At 43.6% G+C, this 12239-nt stretch overlaps 1 protein-coding gene across 1 annotated transcript in view; it reads right to left on the minus strand.

Moving 5' to 3' along the window:
* Window positions 1-512: 512 nt before the first annotated feature.
* LOC128371782 (ion channel TACAN-like) overlaps window positions 513-12239 on the minus strand; it is a 12105-nt gene continuing 378 nt past the window's right edge. The window contains exons 2-11 of the mRNA XM_053332158.1: window positions 11766-11897; window positions 9654-9713; window positions 9441-9536; window positions 7449-7538; window positions 6535-6600; window positions 5786-5847; window positions 3551-3643; window positions 3346-3410; window positions 2422-2490; window positions 513-1072 (exon numbers count right to left, since the gene is read on the minus strand). Coding sequence (XP_053188133.1) covers window positions 959-1072; window positions 2422-2490; window positions 3346-3410; window positions 3551-3643; window positions 5786-5847; window positions 6535-6600; window positions 7449-7538; window positions 9441-9536; window positions 9654-9713; window positions 11766-11897 — 847 coding nt within the window. The 3' untranslated portion in view covers window positions 513-958. The remainder of the gene's footprint in view (window positions 1073-2421; window positions 2491-3345; window positions 3411-3550; window positions 3644-5785; window positions 5848-6534; window positions 6601-7448; window positions 7539-9440; window positions 9537-9653; window positions 9714-11765; window positions 11898-12239) is intronic.

Below are 12239 nucleotides of genomic sequence, written 5' to 3' on the forward strand. Positions count from 1 at the left end.
CCCGTTTGTTTTGACTGTTCCTTCTTACCTCCCTTCCTTCTTTCCATCTGTCCTTCCTCCCTCCCTCCTTCTCTCCTTCCTTCCTCCATCCCCCTTTCTTCCATCCTTCTCTCTTTCTTCCCCCCACCTTCCTCCCTTTCTTCTTTCCTTCCGTCCTCCCTTTCTCTCTTTCCTTCCTTCCTCCCTCCCTTCGTTCTTTCCTTCCTCCGTTCCTCCATCCCCTTTTCTTCCATCCTTCTTTCTTCCCCCCTTACCTTCCTCCCTTTCTTCTTTCCTCTGTCCTTCTTTCCTCCCTCCCTCTTTCTCTTTCCTTCCTTCCTTCTTTCCTCCGTCCATCCTTCCTCCTTTCTTTCCTCCCTCCCTCTCCTTCCTTCCTCTCTCCCTCCCTCCCTCCTTTCCTTCTTCCTCCCTCCCTTCCTTCCTTGACTCGATGACAACAGAGGACAATCATAAATCCTCTTTATAAAGTGAAAAAACAAAACAGAACGAGTGGTTTTGGTTTTAAAGGAGTGTTTTATTAAGCACTTTCTGTAAGGCAAAAATGCATAGCAGCTGCTGCATAACAAACTATTGAACTTCCCTAAATAAATATGATGCAAGTAACACAAGTCATCCTTTATTCGGTAACTCTTTCCTTGACCTGAATATCCTACTGACAAAAAAAAAAAAAACCTAACAGTGTTACAACAGTAATGAAGAGACCAGCGAGGTAACTGGGTTGATTTTTGATTTACAGGCCTGTGTGTCGCTTCACATCCCAAAAAAAAAGAAAAAAGAAATCACAAGGACTTGAAATGGAAAGAACATTGATAAACGTCATGATATATATATGTAAAACAATCACAACATCTATAAAGAGCTCTAAAAAAGAATATTAGAGCTATGCACATTTATTCCTCAAACAAGAAGGTTTTTCTTTGGCGATTCTGTCCGGCTCTTTTTTTTTATTATTCCAGTCTTATAAGCTCTTGGACTTGTCCTGGTTGATGATGTACTTCTGGTAAACTACTCCCAGCGTGGTCAAGAAGTTTCCCATGAAGAGCACCAAGTAAGAGCAGCCGCACATGACAACCTGTAGACCGCAGCAAAATAACAAACGACACAAAAAGAAACAATGATAACTGACACACACAGAGATGATTAAAAAAACTAAAATATGGTGTCATCTCTCCCTGCCCTCTACAACCTGTTAGACGAATATAGTCTCATCTCAGGGTACAAAATAAACAAATATAAAAGTGTGGTGATGCCTCTAAACCAGGGGTGTCAAACTTATTTTCATTCAAGGGCCACATACAGCCAAATTTGATCTCATGTGCGCCGGATCATTAAAAAGATGGAAGGGAGGAAGGAAACAAGGATGGAACGAAGGGAAAAGTGATAGGAAGGAAAGGAAGGAAGGAAGGAAAGGAAGAGAGGAAAAGAAGACAAGAAAGGAACGAAGCACGGAAGGAAGGAAGGAAGGAAAGGAAGATGAAGGAAAGATGGAAGGATGGAAGCAAGGAAGGAAAGGAAGGTGGGAGGAAGGAAGGAAGGAAAGGAAGAAAGGAAAAGAAAATTAAGGAAAGATGGAAGGAAACAAAGAAGGAAAGAAGTAAGAAAGGGAGCAAGGAAAGAAGGACAGATGACAGGAGGGAAAGTGGGCCGGATTGGACACCTTGGCGGGCCGGTTCTGGCCCACGGGCCGCATGTTTGACACCCCTGATCTAAACCCAGCTGCCCAAGGATTATCAAAGGGAAACATTTCCTTTCATTCGGAGCCCTATAAGCTCTGTTATCTTGGTGTACAGATACCCAACCAATTACATCAGATTTACTCTCTCAACTATGAACCCCTGCCACATACGCAGGCTTGAATCCCGGCCGGGGGCCTTTTCTGCATGTCACACCCCCCTCTCTCTCCTGTTTCCTGTCTGTCAACTGTTAAATAAAGGCGTCCGTGCCGAAAAAAACGTAAAAAAAGGAAAAATAATAATAATAATCGCGTGAATCGCTCCTCACAGACTGCCATTAAAAGAGAAAAAAACTTGGATATTCTCTGATATTCTGAAATCGCACATTTATATAATAATATTAATTTTATAATAACATCATTTTTATTATTTTATTAGTTCAATTATTAAATCCTGTCAACTATAAACGGGACAGTAGAAAAGTCTGTTTAACAGGAGTTTAGTCGAGCTTAGAGCAGGAAACTCAGTCTCTCTACTTCTGCTGCTTTCCTCCACTTCCATCATCTCATGCTGATTTATTTTGAAAGAGCAACAACCAATGAGGAAACTTAATCTTAATAACAACAGCTTTTTGATTTACGATGAGACATGAACATGAAAACGAGACACGTGCATTAAATGTGTTGAATTTAATAAGTAAAATGCACATTAGAAAAAGTTACTGATAAAAGCTCTGCAGTTTACAAACCTGCCACTCTTTGCAGTCTGGGAGCTGGAACATCTTGAAGAGCGTTATGCTGTTATAGAGCTGCCAAAACTGTACAAAAGGGAGGAAGAAGAAGAAAGTCAAGGGGACGTCTTCATTCATTTATTGATGCTGCATTTAAACACATATTTTGGTAGAAGGGACACTGCTTAACGACAGAATCATTTTATCAAATTCATATTTTACTATATTTAAGCCTTCCTTTGTGCGATTGTATACAAAAACCATAGACTGTATAAAAGAAATGGACGTAACATCCGTGACGTCACCCATTGGTTTGTGGACTGCTGCTCGGAAGCCAATAGTTTCGAATCTAGGCAGCGCCATCTTGAAAATTTCAGGTGCATGCCGGGAAAAATAAAAACACGGATTCTACTTATATGAGCATGAGGCAGGGCCATAGGCGGAGCGGGGAGGTTGCTATGGTTGCGAGGGCTGGATCTCGAGGACATTGGTCAATCAACCTGTCAATCAGGACGTAGCCACGCCCTAATGCATACCCTGCTTTATCGTCACATATAAAATCAGGGAGGCCAAAATGTCCCAAATGAACATCATACTGCATTGAAGAAGGCTTTAAACTAGCGATTGAGACCATAAACACATTTTGAAAACGTTTACTGAGGTTAGAAATCAAGTGAGAAGTTGGTGAATTCTCCATTGACTTGTATAGAGACGGTCGCCCCCTGGTGGCCTTTTGATAGAATGCAGCTCTAAGTTACTTCCACGTTGGCCTCATTTCAGAGGACCAGAACTCCTCACTTAACAAATACCAATAATATTAGGTTATATTCTAATCTAAATTTAATCAGTTTCTACTAGATATTCACTTTTTTCACTTTTTAATAGAAAACCCTAAATAATGAGCCCTTACTGTAAGAAATAAATGAATGAGATGAAACTCACCTGACCAAAGAACAGGAAGGGGAGGAGGAAGGTGAGGCCTCTCCACATCCAGGACTGGAAACCCTCTGAACAGCAGGAAGGGAGGGAGGAGAGTCACTGAGCTGGGATTAACTTAATATCTCATTATGGGATATTTCACACACACACACACACACACACACACACACACACACACACACACACACACATCTTAGATTGTACTCACCGACTGTGAGGTCCATGTTATGTCCCTCTCCCAGCGCTCGGAGTCTGTACAAACAGCCACTCTGATAGTAGTACTGCAGAAACTGGACGAAGCCTACTTAGCAAACAGAGACGGCAGAGAGAAGAAAAGAAGAGGAATGACATCAGTGTTGGCTCAGATATTAGTCATACAGTATTTATAGTATCGAAGGTTGACACTGAAACTGTGTTACACTGCACACTAGGTTTAACCCTCCTGTTGTCCTCAGGAAGGACAGGAGGAAGGAAGGAAAGGAGTAAGGAGTAAGGAAGGGAGGGAGGGAAGGAAGGAAGGCAGGATGGGAGTAAGGAGGAAAAGAGGAAGGAATTTAGGAGAGAAGGTAAAGAGTAAGGAAGGAAGGAAGGAAGGAAGAAAAGAGGAAGGAATTTAGGAGAGAAGGAATGAAGGAAAGAAAGGAGTAAGGAGGGAAGGAAGGAGGAAGGAGGAAAGGAAGGAAAGAAGACAGGAAGGAAAGAAGGAAGGAAGGGATGAAGAAGGAAGGAAAGGGAAGAAGGGAGGAAGGTAGGAAGGGATGAAGGATGGAAAGGGATGAAGGAAGGGAGGAAAGAAGGAAAGGGAGGGAGGAAGGAAGGAAGGAAGGAAGAAAGGAAAGAAGGAACAAACATTTTTACCATAATCCTCTAATATATTCTCTCTAAATGGATTAAAAGCAGAAATTTGATGCTGGGTCCACAAAATAAAAGCATGTGTGCAAGTTATTCATACGTTTATTTTCACATTTTAACCCTTTAAATTTAAACTAAACCACATGGACACACACACACACACACACACACACACATACACACACACACACACACACACACATCATTGACCCTGATATATGATATAAAATTAGAAAAACATTCTCTTAACACAATTTGTTTTCATTAGGTCTAAAAATATCCTTTAAAACTGGAACAACGTGACAAGAAAAACAATCACTTTATGATGAGTGATTACAGTCTGCAGCTCATGATTATAGTTAATCGCTTTTTAATAGAGACAGAAAGGATTTCCTCAGCACGGAAAAATCTGCTCACTCACAACTAATGTCTACACTTAAAACTACTTAATGAGGTTAAAAGCCCCAAAAAGAACACTGGGTATATGCAGAGGGGAGAAGAAAGTATTTGATACCCTGCTGATTTTGCAGGTTTTCCCACTTACAGTACAAATCATGTAGAGGTCTGTAATTTATATCACAGGTACACTACTAACAAAAATCCAGGAAATCACATTGTATGATTTTTAAATAATTAATTAGCATTTTATTGCATGACATAAGTATTTGATCACCTACCAACCAGTAAGAATTCCCCCTTTTCCACCGAGCTGGAGCTGGTGCTGGTTCAGAGCCTGACTAAGCACCGGTTCTTTGCTTTTCCACCGCCAAAGCTCCAGCCCCGAGCCTCAGAACAGGAGTCAGAGCGAGCACCAACTCTTTGCTGGTCTAAGGCAAGACCCGATTACGTCAGTGGGCTGGGGGTGGGGCTAACATTTATTAGCCGGCTAGCAGGGTTAACGTTTATTAGTCGGCTAGCGGGGTTAATATTTATTAGCCGGCTAGCGGGGCTAACGTTTATTAGCAGACTAGTGGGGTTGACGTTTATTAGCCGGCTAGCGGGGCTGACGTTTATTAGCCGGCTAGCAGGGTTAACGTTTATTAGCTGGCTAGCGGGGGTTAAAGTTTATTAGCTGGCTAGCGGGGCTAACGTTTATTAGCAGACTAGCGGGGTTAACGTTTATTAGCCGGCTAGTGTGGTTAATGTTTAGTAGCAGACGAGCATGGCATTTACAGAGGGTTAAAGATTTGTTGATGAAAACTACTATTTTTTTATCATTTTTTGCCAGAGCTGTCGTCTTCTTCTTCTTCTTCGTTTCCGGCAGGCTAGATGCCTTGCGCCATGTTACTGCCTCTCACTGGTGAATAATGGAAGTGCTTCAAAGGCGCGCGCTGGCTACATTATACAGTGACGTAATCGCATGGCTCCTTGAAGGTGGAAAAGCAACAGGTTCGTAAGAGGTGCTTGGATTAGCACCAAGAGCACTGGCTCTAGCACTAGCTCCGAACCAGCACTGGCTCCAGACCTCTACATGCTTTGTAAGTGGGAAAACCTGCAAAATCGGCAGTGTATCAAATACTTGTTCTCCCCTCTGTATTTCATAATGTAAGTATGCAGTGTGTGAAATTAGGACACAGCTTGAATCTCTTACTTTGGTATAGACAGTATGAGAGGAACTGGTGTCTAAACATCTGGTAGAGGGCTCCTTCAGGCCTGCGAACGAAGGACAAACATCTGGTTAGAATGGAGGAAAATATCAAAGCCATACTTTTATGATATTTTGAAAGAGACAGGAAACACACAGAGAGGGAGAGAGGGGGGGGGGGGGTGAGAGGGAGAGAGAAAGAGAGAGAGAGAGAGGTAGAGTGAGGGAGTGAGGGAGAGAGAGGTATAGAGAGAGAGAGAGAGAGAGAGACTGAGAGAGAGAGAGGTAGAGAGAGAGAGCGATAGAGAGAGAGAGAGAGAGAGAGAGAGAGAAAGAGAGAGAGAGAGAGGAAAGGGTTTGACATGCAACACTGATCCACAGCCAGAATCAAATGGTGGACGTTCCTTCCTTTCGTCTGTCCTTCCTTCCTCTCTCACTCCTTATTTCCTTCCCTCCTTCCTTCCTCCCTTCCTTCTTTCCTCCTACCTTCTTTCTTCTATCCTTTCCTCCCTTCCTTCCTCCCTCCTTTCCTTCCATCTTCCTCCATTCCTTCCTCCATTCCTTCCTCCTTTCCTTCCTAAGCTAATTTCTCTTCATTAATGTGTTTGTGCTGCATCATTTAGGGAACTCACAGGCACAGTCACGTCCTGCACCGTCTGCGATTTCTGTGGTTGCCATGGTCACAAGGCGAGCCACGACAGGAAGTTAAAGAGCGGTGAGTGTCACGCTCAAGTAAAACAGATGAAATCACTCACCAAGTAAGCATGACTCCAGACAGGAAGGTCGACACATAGTGATGAAAAACCCACCAGCCTTTAATCCTGAAACAACAAAACAGACAGAAATATTAGGTCTACTACATGTTTGTGCAGCTGATACACACTTTTGTTAAAGTCTGTGTAAAGTAAGAATAAATGTGTTCGGAGTTTGACATACCACAGAAAAGAGTGTTGTTAACCACCCTGCCAAATTTGAATGATGAAAAAAATTGCCAAATCTATGAAATTGGGCTTCAAAGTCCGCTGAAGCCCCGCCCCCTACCAAGTGTCACCTGTCAATCAAAGTCACCACCTCTACCAGAAACATGTATGCTACATCTGAGAGTTTTCTGCTGCTAACTCGGCAGCTAACTCGGCTGCTAGCTCGGCGGCTAGCTCGGCGGCTAACTCGGCAGCTAACTCAGCAGCTAACTCAGCTGCTAGTTCGGCGGCTAACTCGGCGGCTAGCTCGACGGCTAACTCAGCTAAGTGGCTAACTGTAGACTGTAGTAGTAGTAGTGTGTGCTGAATGTATTTATACCTCTACAGCAGCAGGGGCGGGTTTATGCTAATCACTAAATCCTGAACACAGAAATGTTGAAACACAGTTTGTGAAGCCTAGCTCCACAATTCAAATCTAAATGGTTGAAATGCTTTTTACACCTTTTTTAGAAATACATTTATGACCTATTTAATGTGTTTAGAAGAAAATATCTGAATTCACTTTACACAGTCAAGTGTAAAGTGTTTGACTCATGTTTATTCAAAAGTACTGTTAATTCATTGGTTCATAAATTGTGTATAGAGACTAATAATGAGGGATATTGTGAACAGTATGTAAGGGTTAAGGAAGCCTTTTTATGACTAGTTCAGTTTTGATTATATGGTGAGAAAGTACATTTGTTCCAGACCTTGAGCCGTTGCTGATGAGGATCCCTTCCCGGATGGTGAGCGTACAGTAATACCACACCAACAGGAAGTTGAAAAGGGCATCTAAGGCTCTGAGAAACCAAAAAAAACAAGACATGAAGAAGTTAAAAAAACACACACATTATTAAGCACATGTCGTTATTTGACTTTATTTAACTTTTTAAATGTTTTTGATAATATTATTAACTCTTCTGTTGTCCTTGAGTCAAGGGAGGAAGGGAGGAAGATGGAAGGAAAGGAGGGAGGAAGGAAGGGAAGATAGGGAAGAAGGAATGAAAGGAGGGAGGAAGGAAGGGAGGATAGGGAAGAAGGAAGGAAAGGAGGGAGGAAGGAAGGGAGGATAGGGAAGAAGGAAGGAAGGGAGGAAGGTATGGGAGAGGAAAGAAAGAGAGAAGGAGGGAGGGAGGAAGGAAGGAAGGAAGGAGGAAAGAAAGGAGTAAGGAGGGAGGGAGTAAAGGGGGGAGGAAGGAAGGAAGGAAGGAAGTAAAGAGAGAAGGAAGGGAGGAAGGAAGGAAAGGAGGAGAGAAGGGAGGAAGGAAGGGAGGATAGGGAAGAAGGAAGGAAGGAAGGAAGGTATGGGGGAGGAAAGAAAGAGAGAAGGAGGGAGGGAGGAAGGAAGGAAGGAAGGAGGAAAGAAAGGAGTAAGGAGGGAGGGAGTAAAGGGGGGAGGAAGGAAGGAAGGAAGGGAGGACAGGAGGAAGGAAGGAAGTAAAGAGAGAAGGAAGGGAGGAAGGAAGGAAAGGAGGAGAGAAGGAAGGAAGGAAGGGAGGATAGGGAAGAAGGAAGGAAGGGAGGAAGGTATGGGGGAGGAAAGAAAGAGAGAAGGAGGGAGGGAGGAAGGAAGGAAGGAAGGAGGAAAGAAAGGAGTAAGGAGGGAGGGAGTAAAGGGGGGAGGAAGGAAGGAAGGAAGGGAGGACAGGAGGAAGGAAGGAAGTAAAGAGAGAAGGAAGGGAGGAAGGAAGGAAAGGAGGAGAGAAGGAAGGAAGGAAGGGAGGATAGGGAAGAAGGAAGGAAGGGAGGAAGGTATGGGGGAGGAAAGAAAGAGAGAAGGAGGGAGGGAGGAAGGAAGGAAGGAAGGAGGAAAGAAAGGAGTAAGGAGGGAGGGAGTAAAGGGGGGAGGAAGGAAGGAAGGAAGGGAGGACAGGAGGAAGGAAGGAAGTAAAGAGAGAAGGAAGGGAGGAAGGAAGGAAAGGAGGAGAGAAGGAAGGAAGGAAGGGAGGATAGGGAAGAAGGAAGGAAGGGAGGAAGGTATGGGGCAGGAAAGAAAGAGAGAAGGAGGGAGGGAGGAAGGAAGGAAGGAAGGAGGAAAGAAAGGAGTAAGGAGGGAGGGAGTAAAGGGGGGAAGAAGGAAGGAAGGAAGGGAGGACAGGAGGAAGGAAGGAAGTAAAGAGAGAAGGAAGGGAGGAAGGAAGGAAAGGAGGAGAGAAGGAAGGAAGGAAGGGAAGATAGGGAAGATGGAAGGATGGGAGGAAGGTATGGGGGAGGAAAGAAAGAGAGAAGGAGGGAGGGAGGAAGGAAGGAAGGAAGGAAGGAGGAAAGAAAGGAGTAAGGAGGGAGGGAGTAAAGGGGGGAGGAAGGAAGGAAGGAAGGGAGGACAGGAGGAAGGAAGGAAGTAAAGAGAGAAGGAAGGGAGGAAGGAAGGAAAGGAGGAGAGAAGGAAGGAAGGAAGGGAGGATAGGGAAGAAGGAAGGAAAGGAGGAAGGTATGGGGGAGGAAAGAAAGAGAGAAGGAGGGAGGGAGGGAGGAAGGAAGGAGGAAGGAAGGAAAGAAGGAAGGGAGGAAAGAGAGAAGGAGGGAGGAAGGAAGGAAGAAAGAAGGAACAGTGAAAACAGGAGCATTCAGTCTTACTTTTGGTAAAACCTGATGTTAATGCTAGAACCTGAAGGCCACACACACACACACACACACACACACACACACACACACACACACACACACACACACACACACACACACACAAACACACACCTCACCTGTAGCTGAACAGGAAGTTGCAGGTGAAGGAGAACAGGAAGACGATGACGGTGACAACCAGTTTAAATTTCTCATAATCATCTTTGTAGGCGTATCTGTTCATCGGAGGAGAAAAACAGAAGTGATGTCACCGTGATGTCACGTGATGTCACTGTGATGTCAACATCAACGTATTTTGAAAGACGACGGTGATGAAACTCAGTGTGACTTACTTGGACTGTTTATTGAGGAGTGTTACGTTGACGTTTCCTAATACAAGACTGAGGTATAACCTAAAAAAGAAAAAAAGAAAGGGGAAATAATCAATTTGCTCTTTCTTTCTCCTCTTCCTCTTCTCTTTCTTTCTCCTCTTTCTCCTCTCTCTCCTCTCTTTCTTTCTCCTCTTCCTCTTCTCTTTCTTTCTCCTCTCTCTCCTCTCTTTCTTTCTTCATACTCTTCTCTTTCTTCCTCCTCTCTTTTTTCTTCTCTTACTCTTCCCTTTATCTTTCTTTCTCCTCTTCCTCTTCTCTTTCTTTCTCCTCTTCCTCCTCTCTTTCTTTCTTCATACTCCTCTCGTTCTTTCTCCTCTCTCTCCTCTTTCTTTCTTCATACTCTTCTCTTTCTTCCTCCTCTTCCTCATCTCTTTCTTTCTCCTCTTCCTCTTCTCTTTCTTTCTCCTCTCTCTCCTCTCTTTCTTTCTTCATACTCTTCTCTTTCTTCCTCCTCTCTTTTGTCTTCTCTTACTCTTCCCTTTATCTTTCTTTCTCCTCTTCCTCTTCTCTTTCTTTCTCCTCTTCTTCCTCTCTTTCTTTCTTCTTCCTCTTCTCTTTCTTTCTTCTTCCTCTTCTCTTTCTTTCTCCTCTCTCTCCTCTCTTTCTTTCTTCATACTCTTCTCTTTCTTCCTCCTCTTCCTCCTCTCTTTCTTTCTCCTCTTCCTCCTCTCTTTCTTTCTTCTTCCTCTTCTCTTTCTTTCTCCTCTTACTCTTCTCTTCCTTTCTCCTCTTCCTCCTCTCTTTCTTTCTTCTTCCTCTTCTCTTTCTTTCTCCTCTTACTCTTCTCTTCCTTTCTTCTTCCTCCTCTCTTTCTTTCTCCTCTTCCTCCTCCCTTCATCTTTCTTTCTTCTCTTCCTCCTCTCTTTCTTTCTTCTCTTCCTGCTCTCTCTCCTCTCTTTTTTCTTCTCTTACTCTTCCCTTTATCTTTCTTTCTCCTCTTCCTCTTCTCTTTCTTTCTCCTCTTCCTCCTCTCTTTCTTTCTTCTTCCTCTTCTCTTTCTTTCTCCTCTTACTCTTCTCTTTCTTTCTCCTCTTACTCTTCTCTTCCTTTCTTCTTCCTCCTCTCTTTCTTTCTCCTCTTCCTGCTCTCTCTCCTCTCTTTCTTTCTTCTCTTACTCTTCTATTTCTTCCTCTTCTCTTCTCTTTCTTTCTCCTCTTCCTCCTCTCTTTCTTTCTTCTTACTCTTCTCTTTCTTTCTCCTCTTCCTCCTCCCCATCTTTCTCCTCCTCCTCCCTTTATCTTTCTTCCTCCCCCCTTTATCTTTCTTCCTCCTCTCTTTCTTTCTCTTCTTCCTCCCTTTATCTTTCTTCCTCCTCTCTTTCTTTCTCCTCCTCCTCTCTCTCCTCTCTTTCTTTCTTCTCTTAATCTTCTCTTTCTTTCTCCTCTTCCTCCTCTTTCTTTCTCCTAATCATTTAAACATGAGATTATAACTATCTTCTACATTTTTATTCACTCTTATAAAAACATGAATAGTTTAAAGTAAAATAAACTGACTGTTGCAACACTTTAACTCTGCCAGTAAAACTAGTTTTGCAAGATGTTACTGAACGATGGGAACACAACACTGACACTCAACACTTTAGTTTTTAACCCTCCTGTTGTCCTTGAGTAAAGGGAGGAAGAAGGAAGAAGGAAAGCAGGGAGGAAGGAAGGAAGGAAGAAAGGAAGGGAGGTAGATGGGAAGAAGGAAGGAAAGGAGGGAGGAAGGAAAGGAGGAAGGGAGGACGGAAGGATGGAAGGGAGGTGGGAGGGAAGGAAGGAAAGGAGGGAGGATGGAGGGATGGAGGGATGGAAGGATGGTAGGAAGGAAGGAAGGAAGGAAGGAAGGAAGGTGGAAGGGAAGAAGGAAGGAAAGGAGGGAGGAAGGAAGGGAGGAAGAAGGTAAGAAAGGAGGGAGGGAAGGAGGGAGGGAGGGAAAAGGATGGAAATGAGGGAGGAAGAAGGTAGGAAAGGAGGGAGGGAAGGAGGGAAGGGAGGGAAGGAGGGAGGGAGGGAAAAGGATGGAAATGAGGGAGGAAGAAGGTAGGAAAGGAGGGAGGAAGGGAGGGAGAATGAATCAATGAAAGAGTCAAACCCGTTTTTCTTTGGCAGAAAAGCTTCCATGTCCAAGAAAGTGTCTTTTTTGTCTTTGATTGATTCCTCGATTTCAGCAATGGAGTCAAACTCCTCCGGACTTAGCTTTGGTGTCGGGTGTTTTTTTTTGCATCTAATCACAGAAAAGAAAAAGAAAAAAAAACATGTTTATAGGTTTAGATTATTCTTTTTAAATCTTTTAAATCACAGCACAGACTCTACACCAGGGGAGTCAAACTCATTTTCATTCAAGGGCCACATACAGCCCAATTTGATCTCATGTGGGCCGGATCATTAAAAGGAAGGGAGGATGGAAGGAAAAGAAGGAGAAGGAAGGAAAGAGGAAAGATCGGAAGGAAGGAAGGGAAGAAGGACAGATGGAAGGAAGGAAGGAAAAGAAGATCGGAAGGAAGGAAATACAGGAAGGAAAGATGGAAGGAAGAAAGTGAAGAAGAAAAGATGGAATGAAGGAAGA

Source organism: Scomber japonicus, chromosome 13 (genome assembly GCF_027409825.1).
Source record: "Scomber japonicus isolate fScoJap1 chromosome 13, fScoJap1.pri, whole genome shotgun sequence".
Taxonomy (NCBI): Eukaryota; Metazoa; Chordata; class Actinopteri; order Scombriformes; family Scombridae; genus Scomber; species Scomber japonicus.